Raw genomic sequence first — 24737 nt, 5'->3', positions numbered from 1 at the left:
GTTTTTGGTCTGTGGGAGGAAGCCGGAGTACCTGGGGAGAACCCACGCATGCATGGGAAGAACATGCAAACTTCACACAGAAAGGCCCGACCCGGGAATCGAACTGGCGACCTTCTTGCTGTGAGGCACGCGCACTACCTGAGTACAGCACTTCTTCCACCACTGTCTGGATCAGTGTGGGCCATAATGTTTATTCTTTTATTCTATTGACTTGTCACTGGTGTCAAGAATAACTGTAAGTGGCACTATATCTAAGACTGACTGATCACCCCAGTTATGTAATAACCATGCGTACAGGAGCAAAGGCTTTAAGGTATTTCATGAGTGTCATAGAATAAAGACCTTCATATGAAATGATAAAAGAGCATTGTGACTTTGTATGTGTGTGTGTGTGTGTGTGTGTGTGTGTGTGTGTGTGTGTGTGTGTGTGTGTGTGTGTGTGTGTCGTGTGTGCAAGCATGCATGTACAGGAGTGCATGTGTGAAGAGGCAGGCAGACATGCTGACTGACAGTAGCAAGAGGATTTTCAGTCTGTTACCCAGTGAGAGGCTAATCCTGAGCCAGCGTCCCCATCTCTCTCTCTCTCTCTCTCTCTCTCTCTCTCTCCCTCTGATCCCATCTCTGTTCCTCAGTCTGCTCTCAATCTGCAGATTGAGCCTCTCTGGACTGCACTGCAGGAAACACACAGGCCCCTCGCTTCCTCCACTCTTCAGACTAACCTCAGGTGAGTAACAGGTGAGGTGACTCTCCCTCCTCACCTCTCTGCTCTTGCAGGTCTTCTCTGTCTGTGTTTTCCCACCTCCTTATGCTCACATGCTTCCCCTGGAGGAGTAAAGTAGCTGTCACAGCAGTAGTTCAGGCTGACTTTCTATCATTATTCACTCGTGTTCAAACTCAAAGCATCAACTTTACTCTGAAAAAAGTGGGATATTCTGAAAGAAGGCATTCAGTTGTCACAGAGTTTGCATAAAGAGATAATTAGGGTTGAACTAAATTTCATTGTTTTTAATCATGTATGGTAGAACTGAAACTTTGTTTCTTGGTATCTACACACATACAAAGAGACCAGAAGCTGTCTCAGCCTTTTGTTTTCTGTCAGCTCCATGGGTGAACATTTACAACACACTGTATAGCCTACACAACAGCCTCCTGCATTAGGGCCTCTTAATCTGCCTGATATTAACAGGGCATAGCCACCTGTCAACACCTGTTTCCCTTCATTTGTCCCTCTGTCAAAGCTCCAGTCATGTCTCTTACGCCTAAAACTGACTGTTCTATTCAAAATACCTCATTTCCTCATTTCAGGAAAGATCAGAAGGTGCAGGTACTTCTCTTCATTACGTTCCCTCTTCATTTAATTTTCTCTTTTTGCTCTTTTAAGTGTCCTCTTCTTGTGGCCTTAATGTGACCCTGAACACATCCTACACTGCCCCTCACCCTTCACACTTCAGTCACCCTCACCCCTCCTCTTGCTCCTTCTCCTTTGTGAGTTTTTCTGCTTTTTTTCAGTGGGAATCTCTGACATCCCGTTTCCCCTTCGCGACTCTTCCCATCTATTTATCCTGGGTGTATTTTTTCCACAGCTCTTCTTAAACTCAGTGTATTGTTTTTTTCTCTCTTTATTCGACGCCTCCTCACTGCCTGTCCACTCTCTGTCTCTATTTTCTTCCTGTTTGTCTCCTGGTGTAATCTCAGATGACCGTCCCAGGATGTCAGAAAGGATCATGGGTTGTTTAGGACTGATGCCACCTCTAAAATGGCACAACAGCTTAATCTCACTGACTGCTACTATCAATACCATGACTGTGTGTGTGTGTGTGTGTGTGTGTGTGTGTGTGTGTGTGTGTGTGTGTGTGTGTGTGTGTGTGTGTGTGTGTGTGTGTGTGTGTGTGTGAGAAAGGTGACTTTGTGATGCAGATTTTGTATTTGTATTATGGGTACTGTACAAAAATACAGCCACATCTCATAGGATTGCTCTATTATTGATTTATTGATTTGAATATTGATTTATATTGCAGTTTATAATGTATTTTTCCAGTTTAAATCTAAAATAACAGATGATGTCACTGTCAGTTTTGATATTTGACTTGATCAGACTGACTTGTGTTAGAAGGGGTGATAACATATAATATTAACGTGACGGTATCCCTCTCAGTATCCATTCACAAATCATTTGATCACCTGATCTGCTGGCTCACCCAGAGTGACCAATGAGACGGCTTCTGTCTGCTTCCAGAATAATCTGACGACGTAGACCGCAGGAGTATCTCTTCTTAAGCATTTGATAGCTTAATGCAATTAGTAGTTTTGTCTTAGTATGTTCTCGGCTTGTTAATACATCTGAATTTAAGATAACTGTTGAACAACATGGAAAATACAGCCGTGATGTAGATTCCTCCTGAGTTCTGTGGCCTGAGAGCAACAAAAAGTAAAACATATTTCAAGTGCCGCAGCATTGTCAGTAGTCTTTTTCAATGCAAAAGGCATATTTTAAAGGCTTGGATTACTATAATCCCTCTGTTTACTGTACATACTGATACACTTACATAAGACTATAATCTTGCCACTGTGAGATTCCTAGAAATACACAATCATGTTATAATGTTGTACAACAAACACTCTGCTTGGATGCATATAGATTGTTGTCTTTCTGCTCTCCTTGGTGCCTGTGTCTAGTCTGACTCTAATAATCTGATTCCCAATTATCTGAATGCCATCTGTGACATTCAGGCAAGACGCTGCTGTAAAGTTCAGGTTTTAAACAGTAGCTCAGTAGTATGCTACAAAGGAGGAATAAACACACACTCATAACCTGACATTTATAATGAGACTGGAGCCAGCTATTACCCTAATCAATGTGAATATTTACACTTTGTTGGATGAAAAATCACATTTGTCCTCTGACCTTTCACCAGGTAATAACCCAGACCACTTAACAATGGCGAACTCTTTCACCCGCGTGATGTCTGGCCGTAACACGGCAGTGATGTTTGCCAGCTTCGGCGCTGGCACACTGGCATCTGGATACCTCCTTAGTGACAGCACTGCTGCAGCTGAAAGGAGGAGGCTCTATCCACCCAGGTACGTGTGTAAGTGTGTCTATGTGTATTTGTGAGGTGTTTCAATGACACCCTGTGCAACACTTTCATGATAATGCATGATCATGTCTGAGTTTACAGAGACACAGTGCCTGGTATACATACAAGAAACTCCCTGATTTAAAGTGAATGGAGATGAACTGAGATAAATTTGTGTGTTTTTCTTACTGCTGAATTTCAACAAGACTGTTTCTGTCACCAGAGAGATGCTTGCATCTGTCACTGCATCATTTCTTGGCAAAGTCTCCCTCATGAATTATAACTCATGTTAGCCCATCTTTCAGATGTGGTTAATCATCTCCTATCAAATGGGCAAACATGAGATGATTAACTGCCAATGTATTTGTATATGTATTGAATAAACTGGCTAAAACTAAATATTATATAGCGAAGGATTACAGACTAGAGTCTGTCATAAAACTTGTTCATCCAAACACTAAGTTAGTTGTTGATAATGTTCTACAGTGCTGATTTCCCTGACCTGAGGAAGCACAACAACTGCATGGCAACAGCCCTGACTCCAACTATTTATGGACGCCTGAGGGACAAGACAACCTCCAACAACTGGACTGTGGACCAATGCATCCAGACTGGGGTGGACAACCCTGGACACCCTTTCATCAAGACTGTAGGAATGGTTGCTGGAGATGAGGAGAGCTACGAGGTTTGAATCATTGTTGTTGCATTGACTTCTTGTGTCTTCAGTCCTAAAATTAGGAAAAGTGAGTGTTTGTTTTGTCCCACCAGGTGTTTGCTGAGCTCTTTGAACCTGTGATCAAGGATAGGCACAATGGCTATGACCCTCGGACAATGAAGCACCCAACTGACCTGGATGCTTCCAAGGTTGCACTCTTCAGGCCTTTGTCCTCTGCATCACATGATGTTGTCCGTTCATCACTTCTTGTATCCACACATATAGTGACCTAATACTTTCCCCGTCTCAGATCACCTCTGGAACATTTGATGAGCGCTATGTGTTGTCAAGTCGTGTACGTACCGGTCGCAGCATCCGTGGACTGAGTCTGCCCCCTGCATGCACTCGCTCTGAGCGCCGTGAAGTGGAGCGTGTGGTTGTGACGGCTCTGTCTGGCCTGAAGGGAGACCTGGTTGGTCGCTACTACAGCCTGGGAGAAATGTCTGAGAGAGAGCAACAGCACCTTATTGATGTTAGTGCACAATCACACACATGGTTAGTTTCTGTACTTTTGATGTTGTTGATCTTGTTTGATGACCTTTGCCATGTTCTGTCCCTTTACCGGGCAACCAGGAGCACTTCCTGTTTGATAAACCTGTGTCACCTCTGCTCACGGCAGCTGGGATGGCCAGAGATTGGCCTGATGCTCGTGGGATCTGGTAAGACTAGGAAGTCAGTATAGAAGAAGTGCTGATGTTTTTGTAGCTTAGAGAATCTGGAACATCTGTAGTCACTGCATAGTTTGCCTAGAGTGCCTAGAAACATAGATTTGGAGAGAAGAGAATAATCCCTTCTTTGGATAAATGAGATATGCCTCAGAGGTTTGCTGGTTTATGGGCTCATTCATCGGATTGTGCTGGAGACAACTGGATTATTATTTTGTGACCGTCTTCGTTCCATAACCAGTATGGGTATGTATGCCCTTGCTGCTCCAGACCCCCAAAAAACATTATACATTATGCACTGATCAAAGTGCACTCTCATCTACAAATTCAATATGCCTCTATTCTTACTGTACGCCATAAGTCCAACCTCAGGATCTTTTCCTTTTTGTTAAAGTACTGCTGCTTCAAACCCTGCGTTCTCGCCTGTGCCTTCATGACACTGGAGACATTTACACTGCTGACCGTGATTGAAAATATGTTTTCTTCTTAAGTGATCCAATTGTACCAACAGACATATTACCATGGACATCAAAACCCATCTTTGACTTGGAGTTTAATTCTGGTCTCCTGATTGTCTCAGGCACAACAATGACAAGAACTTCTTAATCTGGATCAATGAGGAGGACCACACAAGGATCATATCCATGGAGAAAGGAGGAAACATGAAGAGAGTGTTTGAAAGGTTCTGCAGAGGTCTTAAGCAGGTATGCACGTCTGTTTTTAAAACAACCTCAGTCATTCCTTCCCAGTTGAAATTGTTTATCCATGCAGTTTTTCTTACGTACTGTAAAGGACTAAAATTACTGCCAACAAACTGTACTCGCTGACAAAGACCACACTAATAAGATATGGATTTAGAATAGTTTAATGTACATTATGGATGGAGGAGATCTGAGTGGATGATGGAGGGATGAATAAAGATCCAGACGGAGGGAAGTGGCATGATGGGATTAGGATAGAGGGAAGGGGATAGGGGATGAAGGGTGAGGAATGAAGGGATGATGGCCAGGGGGTGAGGGGATGAAAGGTGAGGGATGAAGGGATGATGGTAGAGGGATGAAGGGGTAAGGGGAAGATGGGTGAGGGATGAAGGGAGAAATCAGGGTTGTGAACGGATGGAGGAGTGCAATGATGGACCAGTATCAGCTGGAGGCAGGAGTGCAGGAGGGAAACGGGAGTGTTGAAGCACTAGGAGGGGGAGCCATCCTGTCATGTGCTGTGGGGTTTTTTGGTTAGTTAGTTAAGAAGCAGGGTCTTATTATCCTGCAATTATCCTTGATCTGTGTGTTCAAAAAAGAAAAAAAAAACATAAAGTTTTCTTCTTTGAGGTGGAGCATCTAATCCAGGAGAGGGGCTGGGAGTTCATGTGGAATGAGCGTCTGGGCTACATCCTCACTTGCCCCTCTAACCTCGGCACTGGGCTCAGGGCTGGTGTGCACATTCGCCTACCCAACCTTAGCAGGGTAATGTCGGAAACACACTGTGAACACATATTGTCCCCATTTTGTAGTTTTCATGACTGACAATTTATGTGCTGTTTATGATCAAGGACCCTCGCTTCAAAAAGATCTTGGAAAACCTGAGGCTACAGAAGAGAGGCACAGGAGGTGTTGACACTGCTGCTACTGGAGACACCTTTGATATCTCTAATCTTGACCGCCTGGGCAAGTCAGAGGTAAACACCAGAAGAGGAAGGTAGTAACTGAAGTAAAAGTATAAAAGAGCAGCAGGCAAAGAGAGACAGAGTCAGACAGAGGAGTGCAGACATCCCAACAGGTGTGGGCTGTGAATAACTGTATCCCCTGCTGTTCTTTAATCTGTAATCCAGGCAGGGATGTGGCAGTTGAGGTTAAAAGACTTCTGTTTCCTGAGCTGAGCCTTTCATGCTGCACTTTCACACAGACTGCCATGAAGGCCTCCCACAGGCGCTACCAATCAAAGGTTGTTAAAGGTCACAGATGGTCAGGGTAATGTTCGTGGTTAGAGTCTACTCATCACACCCATGCAGAGAAAGTTCTAGTTGAGATTACATGAAGAGATTTTCAGGGAATTTAAACTTCTAAACAGACAAAGGTCACTGGTTCTCAACTACATGACATGTAATGAAAACAGTGCTAGTGTAGGAGTAGTTGGGTATAATGACATTTTACTGATATTTCAGGTTAAGTACAAGCATGCATACTTGTGTAAAACTTTAAGTTCAAACAAAAATTTCCAATGTATAAGACAAAACAGTTGCTTTAACACTTCTGATGTCCAAAAAGACAAAAAGTACCTGCACACTGCTATCTATTTCTCATTTCAAGTAATTATCAGAACCATAGTAGATTCTTTGCATCGGTATGAATTGAAACATAACCTAAAGCCAACTGTGTAGTTATATTGTGATGATGTCATTTTTGACACAAATTACCATGTATCCACAGGTGGAGCTGGTGCAATTAGTGATCGACGGCGTAAACTACCTAATTGACTGTGAGAAGAGGCTGGAGAGGGGGCAGGATATCAAAATCCCCTCCCCCATCCCTCCGTTCAGGAAGTGAACTGAACCTCTGCAGGGAATCCTGGCATAGAGCAGGCGCTCCAACCGCTGGTTGCTAAACTGTTGGTCTTACAAGGCATGTATAGCTCTGTACTGACTTATATGCACAACAAATTCGTGACATGTTCATGAATTCTAAGTACAATAAAGTCTCTTGATCTTGACCATTTTGGTGCTTGTTGTCCTCTGTGGTGAAAAGGAAAAAGTACCTGAAACATAAAAGAGAGCTAATACTGTTAACAGTGGTGGACAGCAACTAAGTACATTTACTCAAGCATAGTAGTTAGGTGAGAGTAGAGTATTAGAGTAGAAAGAGCTATCATAAAACCACAATACCAGTAAACAAATGCAAAACAGGGTATCAAAACAAATCCAGGTCAAACAAAAAGACAGCAAACCTTGAGTGCACAAAGTACAAGACACACTCACACTTTACCCTCCCACTGCTGAATACTTTAACATTTGCGTATTGATACTTTTACTTACTAAGTAAAGTTTACTAAGTTATATTTATTTACTACAAAAGCACACAGAAATGTGACCAACAGATAATTAGATTAGAAATTGCTATCATAAAGCCAGCGTGGCAGCAAACAAAGCAGGGCAATAGAGCAGATGTAGGTCACAGAAAAAAGAAAGCACCCAAAGTAAAGGACACACTCACACTCAGACCTGACCTAACACTGCTTTGAGAGTTCCTTGTCTCGCTCAGACATGTTGTTATCAGACCATGGCCGACTGCCAGACTTAATAAGATGGAGCTATATTGGACAATAATGCCACGACCTTTGCAACTCTATAATTAAGTGCTGAACCCTGCCTGTCCTACACTATGACTTACAAAGAAGAGAATAACCACTATGACTGCAGCAAGCTCATATTTTTCTTAAGATCACAAAAAAACAAAACAAAACAAAAAACACCGGGAAATAAAAAGTACCAAAAGGATGGATTACTCCTCAGCAGCTGGTGGTTAACCTGGCATTCAGACTTCACCTGCATCCATAGGCCTTTAATCCAGAGGTAACAGGCCAAGCTCATTACTGACAGACACCAGACAGGCCAAACAGAGGTGGCTGCTTAATACAGTAACATATCCACTTTCGTCTTATTTTACATGCTTAGGTGATAAGAAGTGGGGATTATACCTCATAAACAAAGGGACCCTGCCATGAGAAATTAGTGCTCTAATTATTTGGGAGAATGGTTCTTTTAAATCCTGCTGATCAGAGAGTCTTTCTGTGTTGCTCTTCCTTTTCTGGCAGCAGATTAATGACGTAGATCTATTAATGCTATTAGAGATGTACATTAAAGAGCTCAGAAACTGTGTGTGTATGAGTGTGTGTTAGCAACGACTTCACGCTGCAGCTATTGCATTCTGATGGAGGCTAGGATTCATTTAATAGATGCTAAAATTGGATTTTCTGAGCAGGGATAGTGAATAGCCTGATCATAGTTTACATAAAACCAATAGTACTGTTTAACTGAGAAGCACTTTCTTTGTTACGGCTATAAACACTGATTAGTTACACATTGACATCTTCAGGTGTGGTGGCTTCAGTGTCACCTTTACCGCATACAGCTGAAGGGTTTCGGGTAAATATCTTGCACAAATACAAGACAAACATGCAGTTTCAATTCAAGATAAGCAAACTCTTATTAACAATGGAAATCCTTTGAAAAAAGGGATTAATGATAAATGTGTGAGACTGTAAAGAGCCTTCAACATGTACAGTAAATAATCAAAATTAAAAATTACATATGGCTGGTGGACACTCCCCAAATGTGAACTGCCCTTGTGGGTACTATGTGTGGTGAGGCTATAAAACACGCAGGGAAGTAGATAATGTTCATTTGACATCAGAGGTCTGACAAGTTTTTAGTTCTCTACACTTTCCCATTTCAAAGGGTCAAAATGAGGCTGTGTGTATCTTTGGTGTTCATCTGCATGTTGCTGCCAGCAGGTAAGAGTGATAAAGATGAGTAATCAACAGAGAAATGAACACAAAAACTTTATTTTTGTTGGCCTTTGTGAACATTTTGCTTTCCCCTTTGTGTGCAGTGTGTAGCTTAAAGTGTTTCACGTGCTGGGGGGCAAACCCTGGCAACTGCAGAGAGATATGGCCCTGTCCAAGCCATTTCGACCGCTGTTCCTCCACCATTGGTAAGCTAAATTTACTACACATGTGGCTTTAATGTCATACACTCTAAATAGATTTTCCTATTTTCTGACTTGATCTTTACTGTTGCTTCAGTAAAAGTTAGTAGTCTGTTCTATAGAAGTTCTGTGACTCCTATCACATATTTCAACTTATTTAAGGGAACGTTTACTGTCTTTCTCTGTTGCAGTCTCTGAAAATCTCATCACCAAAGATTGCATGAGAAGTGATATGTGCAATAGCGAATATTCAAATGGAGTCACATGCTGTGCTGAAGACCTGTGTAATGGAGCAAAACAGACTGGAGTCTTTGTCCCTATCCTTCTAGCACCTTTAGCCATCATTAAACTCTTCATTTGAAGCTGAACATCCTCATTTTTACATTCTCATGCGGTGCTTTGAACTTTGAGGCAGTGGTGATCTTTGAGATATATTTGGAGCCCTTGAAGGAAGCTTTTGCAATCTAAAAGTTTGATGGACCATAGAAAAGATTTCACTCCTTGCACTGTATCTCTGTAATTATTCCAATGTTTACATGTACAATATATTTTTCTTTTTGACTTCTGACTTTCTTCCATATTTAACTGTATATGTTTAAATATTTGTGTATATGTTTAAATATTTGTGTACTATATATGGCATGTACCAAATTAAAATGGTGTTAGAAAATAAATGTCAGTGTCTTTGAAAATAGTGATGACAATTTGCCAACTTTTGCTCATATTTAAACATCTTTGCAACCTTTTCCCTTCAGGCTGTATGTGGTCCTAGAGGTCTTTTTGCGCCTTTTTAATAAAATCTTAACTCCTACAAAAAAAAATGCATCAATGTAGTTCATGAAACCAGACAGTAGAGGACAGTATAGGAAAAATCACAAGGTGGTGCACCAACTCCTTCCAATAACCAACCCACCCAAGTCCCACAAGCTGATTTAACAACAACTTTTTTTTTTTTGTCAATTTCTTGCATCCTTTAGTGATATGATTATGTAAGCAGTGTTTTTGTGTAAGTGATCTATTTTGTGCTGGGGTTTGGTACTTCAAACTTCAGCAGTACAATGATTTAGGAAAATATGCATGTAAAGTAATCATAATCTAGTAAGCTAAAATTCTACATTAAGAGCTGCAGACCAATTAGTTACAGCTTCCAGGCCAATAGCAGCCACGGGTCACGGTTTGATTTACTGAGGTAATTACACTGCAATTGTATAATTAATGGACATTTTTGAATGTGAAGTCATAGCCAAGAAATTACCAATTGACCTGATTTGCACCTCTGAAAGAGCAGATCAAGACCACTCCCAGCTGATTATCAGCTCTGAACTCTATTCAAAGTGGTCTATTACACAGTGACTGCATAGTAATAAACGTACCCTTCTTTGCTTAGTCAGTCTTGAAGTCATGTGGTCTACAAAATAAAAGGTAAAAAAGCTGGTGTTTAACTACTGAGCCCTGCCTTCTTGAAACATTTACATTGAACAAATTAGCTACAGCAAATACATTTGGAAGGAAACTTAATGCGACTGAATTACGTTTTGTATTAACATAATGAGAAAATGTACCTAGAAAGTGGCAAAAATGTTGGTACAGAGCGTTTGTTTACTGACAACGTAATACATTTGTTTCATACAATGCGCTGTCCACTCGTCATGATGACACCATTATTCAAGTTTCTATGGTTATGTTTAGGTACTGACTGCACTTGGTTAAGGTTAGGGTAAAATGATTTCCCTAACCTTAACCTTAAAGCTATCATAATCCAGGCAGTGATTACATTTGAATATGAATGCAAATTACTTGCATTTAGACATAATTTCTGGGAGACAGGGGTGAACCATTAGATACAAAGTACCAACTCGTCTATGCCTGTGTGTAAACTGTATTCATCATAGTCCACATCAGTCACAGAGGTCATTCTCTGATGTTTGTGGTTAATATTGATTCATGCCATCAATAAAACACAAATCTACATTAAAAAAAGATTTTAACAATATATTAAACTCCCACACACCTCTAGTTAATCTGTACGGATAATTTAGATCAGTCAGAGAATCTTTCAAATCTAATCACATTAAAATAACTATCCATAAAAAATATTTCCAATGAGTCACTCAAGGCAGTCAATATAAAAAAGAGCTAATGCACATCGGGATCTTCACCCTTGATTACTGTAGATTTAGCTTTATGAGTCATGTTGTCAATTAATGGAGCAGTATCAAATTTAGAAATGTGAGAAATCGTTCATTATTGTTATTGTCTATATATAACAGCTGCAAATCCCCAAACAAATCTGGACAGATGTAGTACAACTACATTTTTAAAGATATGTAAATAACAATAAATCACATAAGCAGTGTGTGAACAATGTAAAGTCTGTAATTTGTTGTGATACATTCACTCTGGGGTCAGATACTGATGTTAATTGGTGAAGCAGATTGATTTAATGCTCTCTAAAGAAGCAGAAGGAGATAAAAAGCCGCATAAACTGGTATCCAAAGTGTTGAGCAATGGAAGCGTATGTTTTCACCAATCATTTAATGAATGTTCATTTATGGATGTCAGTGCTTACTATCTGTACTTACGTTGCTGGCATGTTGAAGAACTGAAACATCAGTGCTAACTCTTGACAGTTTAATCCAGCCAATGCTCACAAGAAAAACATGCATATATGTTGTCTGTGCAAGTAGGTTTTTACAACCCCATATCTAAGTTTATTGTTAGGTGGCGACCTCCAGTGGCTGTAGTACTTATGACGGGATCGAATGAGGAAGTCAGGTGACGTAGCATGGAGAGCTAAACAAAAACAGGCCTGTCACCCAGGAGACCAATACCATCGACCTGCAGAGCCAACGTGCCCCTTCAGTTCTAGTTGCTGCTGTTCATATTTAGATGTGCACATGTACCACCATTTTCCCCCCTTTTTTAAACTTCACGAACAGCACAGTAATATTACAATACACCACCAGTTTCTTGAGGTGTTACCAAAACATGAGCCTCATTGCTGTTATTTTTGCTTCTTTGTTAAAAGGCATTTGACTGACTTAATGCAAGTCAAAGACACACTGCAGACATGAAAAGGAAAAATGGTTTAATGTATTAGAAATGTCAATTAAAAAATGTGTTCATAGATGAACATCAGTGTTTGTTGGACATGCTGAAAGAAGCCTTGCCACTGAAATCTAAGACGTTGTTTGTGCAGATGACTGTAAATGAATTAAATACTACTACATCATTAGGCTATTGTTGGTAATATTCATGAATTGATGCTAGCAAGCTACCTCAAGTTATGGCTGGTTCGCAGGAAAAGATAGGCTGACATTAAGGTAGCTAGCTAACATTATCTTAACAATAAGTTAACCACTGCATGGGGTTATCAAAAAGCAAACATTAACACTCAAATTAACTGCTTTGTCGTTAGGTATAACCAGCACTACAAGACAGGGTCAACCATAACCTTCTCTCTATGTGGCTCTAGGTGTAACATAATCATCCATTGCTGCTTAAACTCGCTGAAGCCTACATCTGAAAATGTGGGTCTGTATCTGCAGCCTCTAGAACTGTGGGAGTCTCTCTATAGGCCAGTAATCGTCTTTTCTCTCATTTTTAACACAAATCATGATCTTTTCCTAAACTTAACCCAGACGTTTGGTGCCCAAACCTACAGTTGTTTTGTTGTGTAAACGTGAGGAAACTGTGGCTGTTTCACATTGTTAACCACATGATGACGAAGGTCCAATTTGACCTAAAGCTGGGAACATGCTGTATGATTTTAGACATGTTGTCCTACTGTATCAATAAGTTGTCGCCAATGTAAAGCCAAAGCTCACGACTTGTATGCTCACACCATACAATCCAATCATCAAGGCCTGCATGACCTGCAGCACGCCCACACTGTATGTGTATAAATAGAAAATAAAATGGCCTATCAGCCTCTGCAGATGGTTCTGGAGGCAGTGGCCGGTGGCCGTTTGGGAGCATGTGATTGGGCCACGGTCAGTCTTCACTGAAATGGGCTACAATCATACAATGTACGCCCAACAAACTGTGACTGTTAACCATGCGATGACGAAGGTGCGGTACATCTATCACTGGTATTCTGCATTCTTAATGTATGGCATTGTCATTGTACAGAGGTGCTGTTGAGGACAACCTTGACCTCCTCCTTCCAGTAAGAACAAACACAATGAAACATGGAGAACAGACTTTTCTCTTTGGGGTGTAGTCACTAAGCAGTCCAGTGTGAATAATATCTTAAATAAACATAATTTCCTGCTTGTGTTACTTCAGTGTTATTAATATAGCAATATGTCTCTTTCTGTAAAGGGTCACATCTCATGTACAAAGACTTGTGACTCCTTTTGGCCGGACAAGTGACAAACTCATTCCCAGTACACCATCACAGGCTGCTATAAATACATCACAGAGTATTCAAGACTGCTGTGCCCAGCACTAGAAACAAATAATCAGACTTTATCCCTTTCGATGGCATCCAAAGTGCGTTTCATTCTCTAATGAAGACTGAAAATTGCAACACATCGAGCGAAAAAAGACATCCGCTGGTTAATTGAATCATCATGGTTGAGCAGGTTTGAGATTAATTCCACGTAAGGAGAAGATCAAAAGCGAGCCGGTTAGAAGGATGTCGAGGGGAATAAGAGCAGTGAGGCTTGTGGGATAATCCCATTAAGAGCTGCACATTCATTCAGACTGAGGATCCACAACTGTACAGTATGTAAAAGATTAGGGATAAACAGTCAGTAATGGAGAGGGGTCACAAACAAACCTGAATTCTCACAGTTTTAGAACTTTGTGGTGCATCATTATGTGCTCTCAGTATTAAGCCTTTTCAGTTATTATTTGAGCAATGATCAGCCACTATGAAAGCTATTTCAGAGTTTGTCTCTGGAACAGATTGGATTACAAGAAATAAGAGAAAAGCATGCGTCATTGCTTAATACTGATTGCCAAGGACATATTTTAATACATTGGATTATCACATTTACATTGTACATGTATACACACGTACCATTGTAGGGTATATCAATGATGTCCTCTCTGACTACATTCCAAGCATTTGATCTAATATTAGGGCTTATTTTTCTGGAGTCTAAAGTGTATGTATGAGCATCTGTGCATGAATATCAGCATTTCTAAGTCAGCACTTAAGCATCTGCAACAGAAACAGAAACTCGTCATTGGCGAGATTACTCGCTCTGTGTCCGAGTAGCATTATGACATATATGATTTTGCCATACCACGTAGTATTTAGCAAAACCATACTGATAAACAGCAGTAAAAGTCTCTAAATTAAACAAGATTAAGAGTTCTCAGTCATGCTTGCAGCTATATGAGGCTGCTTTTAGTCACAGTGGTGCTTTGAGCTAAATGCAAATATTAGCATACTAACATGTTCACCATGACAACGCTAGCATGCTGAGGTTCAGCAGGTATAATGTTCATCATCTCAGTTTTGTGTGTTAGCATGCTAACATGTTTGATGAAAAATTAAGGAATCACCAAAGTTATTACTGTTTATCCTTTCATGCCACTCCATGCAGTAGTTCTAGAGATATTTCACCATGAATGTCTGTAAAAAGATTCAGGGCAATCCACCCAACAGTTGCTGAGATATTTCTGTCTGGACCAAAGTGGTGTCACTAGCCTGGCTATCACTTGAAAATCTCCCTGATCAGCTGCCCTAATCAAAACCATTTGGTGCCTAAGGCAGCTCATGGACATGTGCGTAGTATAGTTTTACTAGAAACAGAAATAGACCGTCTGACTTGTAAACATTAAAAACTCAGAACCACAAAAGCACATCATGTATTGTATTTTGAGCTGGACTAGACTGAAAAACATTCCCATGTTTTTCAGATCTGAAGAACATATTGTGGTTGTGGGTGAAATGGACACATCCTGCAGAAGCATGCTAGTAAAATAAACTCCAAGTGAGCACGTACGTCTATGAGGAAATGGAAGACAGCTCATAAAAACAGAGACTCATAAAAGCAGAACATTAAAAATGTGCTTTATCATGCAAGTCATATTTATTTTCAAATTGTCAAGGCAAGTTAAACAGAAGAGACAGCAGTGATGTAAAACCTCCCAAAGAATACTGAAACTGATATAAACTGAGAACAAGAGAAATTAATGCTCTTGCCAAGAAATAATATACCACAGATTTTCTTGACAAACAACTAAAAAGAAAACAATCAAATCCACCATTATCCACAAATCTGAAATGCATTCAAATAATTCCTCAAATAAATACCCTATAATCAAACCAAACATAATCTGGACACTAAATAAAATATTTGGCAAAAACATTACAAAATATTCATTAATTTGTCAAACTCGTATTTACAGTGAGATGGATGATTGTGTGTGCGCATTCACGAGTGTGTATTGTGTGATCTCATTCCACGGCGCAGAAGTTGTCCAAACTGTTCTCTCGGGTCTTCGGGAGCTCGCGCTGTTCCAGCAGTCGGTACTGGAAGGAGACACGGTTGATGAAGTTCCCACTGGACACCAGCCTCACCACCGAGTTATCACAACCAATCTTCATCTGGGCTGGAGGACCAAAGAGAAAAACCCAGGCTTTACACTGGAGCACAGATAGAGTATTTTTGTTCTAAAACCAGTCCTTCTTAGCCTGATACAAACAAAGAACAATCAAACAACAAAGGCCAGCTTTCCAAACTGTCACTGTTCTGATGAAAATCACAGATTCACACTGGAGATAAACTGGAGGGACTCACCGAGCCCACCAAAGGAGAAACACAGGTCAGCTACAGGAAACATCTTCGAGGTGTCCACCCCGTTCCCCCCTAGCAGCTCCACGTAGTCACCTGACCCCGAACAGCCCGACCACAGCTGTCTCTGTAAGAAACAAAGAACAAAACATTGTGGTGCTGAAGTGCAGCTAAAGCAAACTTATCAAATCTGCACATGGAAGTGCCATATGAAAGGTAGCCTGTGCAGTTCTTGACCACTAGTGGCGCTATCAGGCAATATGTTGATGAGCAGGTCCCTGTTTTGTTTGTATTTTGCATCTGCTAGCTGGATAATGTCCTTGTGTAGTACATGGAAGCCATAGAACAAAGGATGAAGAAAATGACCTGGGATTTATGCTGTAGTTCATGATGAAAATGCATCAGAAATGTAATAATGCAAAGCTAAAAAAAAAGGACAGAAAATGAATGGTAGCTTATGTGAGCAGGTCTGTTAAAATGCAGGTTATGAAGAAAAAAAAAAAAAAGAATTTCAAAAAATTGATGGCAGGTCTCAAGAAATATTTGAAATAAACTGTAAAACTCTACAGGGTACCTGTAAAGTGCAGCTTGAGATTAATAATCATTAGAGATGCTGCTAAGAGACAATTCCAAAAATCACATAGGCAGTGGTCTGATAATATGTTGTTCAGAATCAAGCTTTATACCCTAAAGCTAACGGGTATCTCACATTTCAGTCTTTAATCTCTTTTCTACCTGTGCTTCTCTTTTATCACAACCGTTTTATATAAAATATTATGTGCACTGGAACACTTCCGGAACAACTTTGCCCAGCATTTGACTAGAACTGTCAGGTTGTTGTTGTGTTTGGCTCAGCAAATGCAGCACTTACAATTGATCACAATGTCAGCAGTCTGGCAGCCAGTGTCGGACCAGCTGCCAACATCTTCAGGAGTCATTTTGTTTTGTTCAGTCCAACATGATTTACACCATTTGTGTCCAAACTTGAAGAGATTTGGAGCTCATGTGGTATTTATTACTCAAAGTTTTTGGAACAGTAGCTCTTCACTATTAAGTGTATATTCATTACATTTCCATACTTGTTCCTGTAATGTTTTGTTTTCTTGTAAAGTATTTGTACAGTATTTCTGCTGTTGCAGCCGAAAACGACCTTATGTGACACAACAGTAAAGTTGTGGGCCGGGCAGCTAAACAATGAGAACCTCACTTTAAAGCTCCATAAAGCCGACAGGAGACACAGATTCAGGTGATAATTATCTATAGGTTCATCTCTATGAGCAACCCCTTTCACATTGTTTTCATAGTGATTTGATAGACCGTTTCTACTTTTATTTAATACAATTTAACTGATGCTATTACATTATACATCAGAAACTGAACAATATCTCTATTGGACATTTGGTATGAAGGGTGGGTGCGGGCCAGTCTGTTTGCCAAACAGAACATTGATTTTGGATGACTTTCAAAAAACCCTGGATTATTCACAATGACAGTATTTTTTAGAAATTCACTGCCAATGCTTTTCAGTTGCTACATTATCCATGCATGGCAAATGCCATATTGGTAAGGTCAAACTAGAACAAATAAAACCAATTGGTTAAAGGAATAGTTTGACATTTTGGCAAATATGCTTATTCACTTTCTTGCCAAGAATTAGATAAGAGGGTTAATAAAACTCTCATGCCTATATGGCAACATTAAATATATAGCTGGAGCCAGAAGCTGGTTAGCTTAGCTTAGCATGTTTCCCCTTCACCAACTTACAAAAACTTGTACAGCTGCAATGCTTGTTTTTCCGTTGCTATTTTCACTAATATAGTTATGTAAGAAGATAACATCCGACTTCTAATCATAACTACTAAACTCTGATTAGTCAAGTGTCTATGACAGGGAGAAACACCCATCACTGAGCACAGTGAACTTCAGAGTAAATCGAGGTCATTCAGAGGTGGAACCAGGCTGCTCCCCTCCAATCAGAGTTCATGTTCAGGTGAATGGGATTAGTTTTGACCCAAGGTTGATGGGTCTTAATTGTGGACTAAAACTTTTGCTTAACGGAGATAAGGAGAACGTAATTTTTAAATTACGTTCTTTGTAAATTGGTTTCTGGGGATAAAGGGGCAGACAAAATAAGACTAGTCTTCTTTCTGCTCCCTTTCATTCTAGATCGGAGAACGTTTGTATGTATATGAAATTGTTTTGTTTTATTTTATAAATGAATGAAATAAGGAGAAAGAAAAAAAAGAAAAAGAAGATTATGACAACATGTAATAACATAAACGTTCATATTGTTATTACAGCTGGTGCACAAACCAACACCTGCACCAACAACTGTCTGCGATGACATTTGGCACTGACTTTCAGCAAAGTGAGAGGTTAGAGTGTCTCTTTTTGTACTGTCTATCGGGACAGTTTGTCTTTAGTGTGTGTGTGTGTGTGTGTGTGTGTGTGTGTGTGTGTGTGTGTGTGTGTGTGTGTCTCACCTGTGGGCTGAGCTCATTGCTTTTGGCCTGCCCCAGGCTGAGTTCTGTCAGTCGGATCTCCACGGGGTAGATGACGGAGAAACTGCAGTTCCTGCGCTGGTGTGGTATCACCATGGTGAAGCTGCCCTCTGGACTCTGAGACATGATGTTACAGGCTTTACACACACACACACACACACACACACACACACACACACACACACACACACACACACACACACACACACACACACACACACACACACACACACACAGCAGGAGAGGTTTCAAATTAACAGTTCCCCATCACCAGAGAAACTCATTACTGACACCTCATGTCACAAATTGGACGTAATCAAGGCTGACTGCGGGGAGGGGACACAATTAGGGCTGAGCATGGAAATCCAATTCCAGTTCTGACGACAAAGATAAGAAAATAATGAAATTTGAATTGATAACAGTATGCTACACTAGACAGGCACCAACAGGAGTCGGAACACTTTACTCTAGCGGGCATGTTGCTCATTTTGAGACATTTTGTGGTGAAAGAGCGATGCAATCAAAACTGAGTAAAGACTGTAGGAATAGAAATTATGGAGTGTTATCTGTTCTGTACAAGATTTACAGATCAGATTAATGACTTTTAACTGCTGTGTATATGTGCATCATTCCTCCAACTGTCACTCACATTTGCAAAGGAACAGAATCAATATAAATAAAATCAGCTTTTATTTTTGGAGTGGACTCTCAAAGGGTCTACACTTGTTGAAAGGTTTTATATTTACTATTGTTAATTTATTTCTATTTATACATCAAATCATTGCATGTACAGGTATGCTGATTTATGGCCAGTGTTACCCACTCACAGCCATTTGCAACAAAGCAGAAGCTTGTGATCAGAAAAAATGGTGTTTTTATTGTGGGCAGGTGCAGTTAATGATCAATATATGGATAAAACCCCACACACTGGCATCAGATTTATGCTGTTTTCCCTTGGATAATCCATTCAAAGTCCCTTTTTTGTGTCAGTACTCTTTCTTTGTCTGTCTTTGTCTTGCAGCCAGACTGTGATTGTTATGCTGCTTGACACAGTGTTAACGCCGTGTTTGTCAAGCAGCTGGAAAACAGGTGCATCCCCCTCATTCAATCGTATCCTGTCGCTCTTGGCCTTGATTAATGCTCGACCAAGCGCAAATGACCAGGAAGAACACACATGCATGCACACAAGTAGTCCTGACTTTAAAACACACATATAAAAATAAAGAACTCAAATCTGATCCAGATGCAAGGCCTTGGATCTTAGTTACCTTTTTTCCTTCAGATTTTGTTTTATTGGTTACAATTTAATTGTATTTGTCTAGATGTTGTTTCTGTTTACTTTGCTTTCAGACTTTCTAGCCCTCAAGTGACTTCAAGGATGCGCAGCAGGACTCACGGAAGGGGTTGTGTAGCTTTTTGACAGCAAGGGTGAAGCCACTGTCAGGGCTGTGAATTCGGAAGAAGATCATGGCGACGTTCTGAGAGGAGCGGCTGGTGGCTCCTGGTGCTGTGGAGGAGCAGTAGTCTGTGTAGCGCTGGTGCAGAGGGAGCTGGTGGTCCTGCTTGCTGGGGAACTTCTCTCCCTTCAGAACCCAGCCATCAAACATCTGCATGGGGAATATGACATTTTTTCTCATATTACTTGAGGGAAAGCGTTGAGCACACAGACCCAAAATGATCTGTTAACATTAGTTATTCCACTGCCCCATGCATACACAATATGGAGTAAAAGTTAGGATAGGAGCTAGCATGTCTAAAGCTAAATGATAAATAACTATGACATATGTGCTCACAAAGTGGTGAACCTCACTCCATCCTCGCTTGTGAATGACTGAGTCTTTCGAAAATGCCCCTTGCATACCCGATCATGATACTATCACCTTTAATCAATGAACCTGTTTACCTGTGGAATGATCCAAACAGGTGTTTCTGGAGCATTCCACAACTTTCTCAGTCTTTAGTTGCTCCTGTCCCAACTTGAGACATATTGCTGTCATCAAATTCATAACAAGCATATATTTACAAAAATCAATAAAGTTAAAGAGGTAAAACATTAAATACATTGTCTTTGTACTTGTCTTTCACTTGAGTACATGTCAAAAAGCATTAGCAAATTATAACATTTTATTTTATTTACGTTTTACAGTGTCCAACTTTTTTGTAATCTGAAAGGATTGCACAGCATCTGAATATGTGTTTTCTGACTTGAAATCTGAAATAAGCTGAGTACATCAATTATACTGTGTTAAATGAGTTGATCAAAATCCTTGTGTTTTCTACTAAACTAGATTTAACTTTACTTTTACACTGTCTTTTCTAAGGCTTTTAGTCCAATATGATTTACAGCGCCATCTTCACTGCTGTGTTTTGAATCATATTTAATTAGAACCATAATCCAACATGAATTTTCTTCTATAAATATTCTGTAAATCTCATCTTTGTGTTCAGAAACAAAGAAGTGAGCTGTTTGGTTGTGCTTCTGCTGCTAAAATGGATTGATCTGTGTGGAGCACATGCTGTTATCTTCCAGATGACACCTTGACCCTGCCTCTTATTAGAAAGTTAACCAGTGTTTCTCTGTGCCGAGCCTTTTAACTCTTTGGCCCACATGGACTGAAACTGTGATGTGATTGGCAGACTTGGCTTCAGAACTAAAGCCTTCTCTTCCCACACTTGCTCTAGGTAATGTGACCGATGTAGAGAGGATCCAGTGTTTGTGTGTTTGGCCCTTAAACGCTGCCTTAACTCTGTTTGGCACCAATTTAATCAAACAGGAGATGAAATAGAATTCGGGGTTTAAATGGCAAATCCTTGAACTTCCTGCTTTCCACTCGCGGAGGAGTTGGGGTTGTGTGGGTGATATTTTTGGCGAGTGGAGCCAACCTTGATGAAGTCTCCGGCGCTGCAGTCGATGCTGACGTCAGACAGCTCCAGACTGATGACCTCACTGGGTTCAGCGATGATGAACGCAGCACAGGCCAGTTGTGGCTGAGTTGCCTCGAAGGTGAAGTAGCCATTCGTGGCCAGCATGTCCAAACATCCTATGAACCACACACACACATTCACATTACATAATGACAGAGGAGGGACTCTAAAAACTGCCACTCAGCTTTAACCACAAACAAACATCCTGGAGTTAGTATCAAGCATTGGTCATGACCTCAAAGCATGCCGGTAATCAGCTTTATGGTCAAACAGAACAAGTCTTCCAGTGTTCAGTCACACTGTGTTGTCTGGAGAGTTGCTTTTCTTCTCATCCTGGAGAGCTGATGTCGCTCTGGGGAGTCTGTGCCAAAATTGTCAGGAAGTGTTAATTAATTCTGTTAAAGGTGGACTGACAAAACATTGACACAGCTGATCTCTCACATTTCTGACATTTGACTGGGTGCACTTTTGGGAAATACTAAATGGATGCCCTCTAGTTACTGCAGGTACAGTATTATGTACAATAAATATGTAGGCATGGATTGATTAAGTGATTAATTGGCTGATTGATAGCATCAAAACATGCTCTACCTGCTCTCTGCATGTTTTATTTTAATCCCTTCAAATATTTCAGCCCATTTTAATTTGCTTGTTGTTTGTTAAAGAGTGTTAAACATAATCAGCTGCTGAATAAAGCCATTGTTTACGGCAGCACTTACTGAGCGGTCGGCGGAAAATAAAATCCTCTGATTCCCTTTTCTGGTCCAAACTGAGCAGAGAATATAATCCATCTGAAGCTTCGTTGTCCTGCATAAAAATATATAACATGACATAAGTAGACTGTAAATTTCAGGCTGTAAATGCAGAAACTTTACCAGGTCAGCCTGCCTGACTTCACCTAAAGCAACGTGGACTTACGGATTAACAATCAAAACTCTCACCTCAATGTAGCGACTGAGCCCCATCCGCGACGAGACGGAGATGAGGAAGAGGAAGAGCTGTGTGCGCAGAGCCGCAGTCATGCTGAAGCGCGTCTGTCGGTGAAGTGTTTCCTGAAGCTGAGGGGGGAAATAACGGCGCTGCCTGAGAGGGGGCAGCTTTTATAGCAGCGCAGAAAGACAGGCAGGCCTCCACCAGAGGCTCCCTGAAAAACACTGAGCCGTGCTGACGTTTTAATCTTGTGTGAATCCTGTCATTCTGACCACTGTCAGGACATTTACATCTGCTTGGCTGTGTGGGAACTGATTAGAACTGCGTATGAAGAGTAATCCAGATAAAAGTTATAATGTAAACCTGCCAAATTTGATAAAACTGTTGCTCCACATACAAACAGTTAGGCCATTATATTGTGTGGCATTCTGGTGGCGTTTCATTCATCAAAAAAGCTGACAAATATTGAAATACAAAAACCACAAAAAACACGTGAATTTATCAGATATGAAACAAATTTCAAATCTGATCAACCATTTTACACTTTATTATTTATGGAGTCCCTTGGAACATTTGACCAGATGCAAATTAACCATATCGGCTCATTTACACTTTTTCTGTGGATGAATGGGTATTGTCCCTGATAAATAAACACAATATAATAAAGTCACATGTAGGAACATGTTTTTTGGAAATCCAAATCCAATCAATACTCGCCACTTTGCACTGGCTCCCTGTAAAGTTTAGAATAGAGTTTAAAATTCTCCTCCTTACTTACAAAGCCATAAATGGCCAGGCACCTTCTTATCTTAAAGAGCTCATAGTACCTTATTGCCCTACTCGAACACTGCGTTCCCAGAATGCAGGTCTACTTATGGTTCCTTAAGTCTCAAAAAGCAGAACAGGAGTCAGAGCATTTAGCTATCAAGCTCCTCTCCTGTGGAACCATCTTCCAGTCTTTGTCCGGGAGGCAGACACTGTCTCTACATTTAAGAGTAGGCTTAAAACTTTCCTTTTTGATAAAGCTTATAGTTAGGGCTGGCTCAGGCTTGTCCTGGACCAGCCCCTAGTTATGCTGCTATAGGATTAGACTGTCGGGGGACATCCAAAGATACACCGAGCTCCTCTGTCCTTCTGTCCCTCTCCATCCGCACGCTCTCATGTCCTACCACGGCGTGTTACTAACTTAGCTCCTTCCCCGGAGTCTCTGTGCTTTGTCGTCTTGCAGGTTCCCATGGACAGTGGCTGAATCTGGATTGTGGATTTCAGCTGCATCTCCTGCCTTGGCCCTACCTGACATCCACTGCAACTGCTACTGCTGTTATTACATCCACTGTCACTGTTACTGTGACTGCATGTCTGTCTCTCTGTCTCTGTCTCTGTCTGTCTGTCTGTCTGTCTGTCTGTCTGTCTGTCTGTCTCACTCTCCCTCTCTTGCTCTTCCTCTCTCACCCAACCGGTCGAGGCAGATGGCCGCCCACCCAGAGTCTGGTTCTGCTCGAGGTTTCTGCCTGTTAAAAGGAAGTTTTTCCTCGCCACTGTCGCCAAGTGCTTGCTCATGGGGGAATTGTTGGTTTCTTTGTAGATAAAAGAGCTTGGTCTGTACCAGCTCTATATGGAAAGTGTCCTGAGACAACTTCTGTTGTGATTTGGCGCTATACAAATAAAATTGAATTGAATTGAATTGAATCCAATGTGAATTCTATCTAATATTAGACTAAGGCAAGTACATACTGTACATGCCAACATGGGCTTCGACCCTGCAATGACGACCTGGATTCAGTTCCCAGCAGCAGGAGCTTCATTCTGGACCAGGCTTTAAACACAACACCTTGTTCTGTTTTTGAGTGGGAAGCCAGTGAGGGATCATGAGGCACTGGTGGCCTACATTTGTGATGCAAGCAGCATCCAGTCTGTTATAACAGCCATTTGCTGTTATAACAGACAGGGTGAGGACTATCTCCACTGATACACATGGAGGTCAGCTGCACCTCATTGTGCCAATGATCTCCTCTCCCTCTCTGCCTTGTCCCTGTTCTGGGGTCAGTCACTTGTGGCATCTACATTAACTGGTTAAACCAGTTCATTTGCTAAATTCTGATTCACTGTGCTGGTTGCCAGCATGGGATAGACAGGAAAGATATCCAGGGAAATTTGTTATGCATACTGTTAACAACCTTCTCAATCTCTGTGTCATTAATAGAAGAACCATAGCAAAGTTTTTGTGATCTGCAAACCAACAGTTCAGAGTGGATAGACTGCAGCAGCAAAGGCCAGTCACCCCATTCAATCAGTATTTCTATCTTTATATTCACTATGGAGAATACATTCTGCAATTGGTTGGTTGGTAACACACAGCTTTGCACACAAAGATAATCACCTAATAACAACAGAGGATAAGAGACTGGTCATTAAATACGTGGTTTTATGGTTGCTTATGTATGCGTGTGGAGAGCTGTTCACAGTATGGTC

At 40.8% G+C, this 24737-nt stretch overlaps 2 protein-coding genes across 3 annotated transcripts; one reads left to right on the top strand and one right to left on the bottom strand.

Moving 5' to 3' along the window:
* Positions 1–591: 591 nt before the first annotated feature.
* Positions 592–7163, top strand: LOC139332514 (creatine kinase U-type, mitochondrial-like). 2 transcript variants are annotated; one of them, XM_070964514.1, is made up of 11 exons: positions 652–724; positions 1382–1485; positions 2916–3081; positions 3564–3762; positions 3846–3941; positions 4043–4264; positions 4366–4451; positions 5038–5161; positions 5786–5920; positions 6007–6132; positions 6884–7163. In XM_070964514.1, the coding sequence occupies exons 3-11, from the start codon at positions 2939–2941 to the stop codon at positions 6998–7000; spliced, it is 1248 nt and encodes a 415-aa protein (XP_070820615.1). In that variant the 5' UTR covers positions 652–724; positions 1382–1485; positions 2916–2938; the 3' UTR covers positions 7001–7163. The 2 variants fall into 2 exon arrangements, with proteins under 2 accessions (XP_070820614.1, XP_070820615.1); XM_070964513.1 differs by lacking the exon at positions 1382–1485 and having other exon boundaries at positions 592–724.
* Positions 7164–15180: 8017 nt separating this feature from the next.
* On the bottom strand, positions 15181–22417 carry LOC139332541 (corticotropin-releasing factor-binding protein-like). The gene is made up of 7 exons (XM_070964567.1): positions 22277–22417; positions 22055–22142; positions 21294–21451; positions 19807–20017; positions 18393–18547; positions 15916–16036; positions 15181–15727 (listed from the first exon to the last, which is right to left on the bottom strand). The coding sequence occupies exons 1-7, from the start codon at positions 22355–22357 to the stop codon at positions 15573–15575; spliced, it is 969 nt and encodes a 322-aa protein (XP_070820668.1). The 5' UTR covers positions 22358–22417; the 3' UTR covers positions 15181–15572.
* Between the last annotated feature and the right edge of the window lie 2320 nt (positions 22418–24737).

Source organism: Chaetodon trifascialis, chromosome 6 (assembly GCF_039877785.1).
Source record: "Chaetodon trifascialis isolate fChaTrf1 chromosome 6, fChaTrf1.hap1, whole genome shotgun sequence".
Taxonomy (NCBI): domain Eukaryota; kingdom Metazoa; phylum Chordata; class Actinopteri; order Chaetodontiformes; family Chaetodontidae; genus Chaetodon; species Chaetodon trifascialis.
The sequence above is the reverse complement of the archived record's forward strand: the minus strand, read 5'-3'. Positions and strand labels throughout refer to the sequence as shown.

Bases quoted from the DNA above. Each gene is read 5' to 3' on its own strand.
- LOC139332514 (XM_070964513.1), top strand. From the start codon at position 2,939: ATGGCGAACTCTTTCACCCGCGTGATGTCTGGCCGTAACACGGCAGTG. The intron at 3,082-3,563 runs GTACGTGTGTAA...AATGTTCTACAG, and splicing joins AGGAGGCTCTATCCACCCAG to TGCTGATTTCCCTGACCTGA. The intron at 4,452-5,037 runs GTAAGACTAGGA...TGATTGTCTCAG, and splicing joins CCTGATGCTCGTGGGATCTG to GCACAACAATGACAAGAACT.
- LOC139332541 (XM_070964567.1), bottom strand. From the start codon at position 22,357: ATGACTGCGGCTCTGCGCACACAGCTCTTCCTCTTCCTCATCTCCGTC. The intron at 16,037-18,392 runs GTGAGACACACA...TGTTTCTTACAG, and splicing joins GCAATGAGCTCAGCCCACAG to AGACAGCTGTGGTCGGGCTG. The intron at 15,728-15,915 runs GTGAGTCCCTCC...TTGGTCCTCCAG, and splicing joins TTTCTCCTTTGGTGGGCTCG to CCCAGATGAAGATTGGTTGT.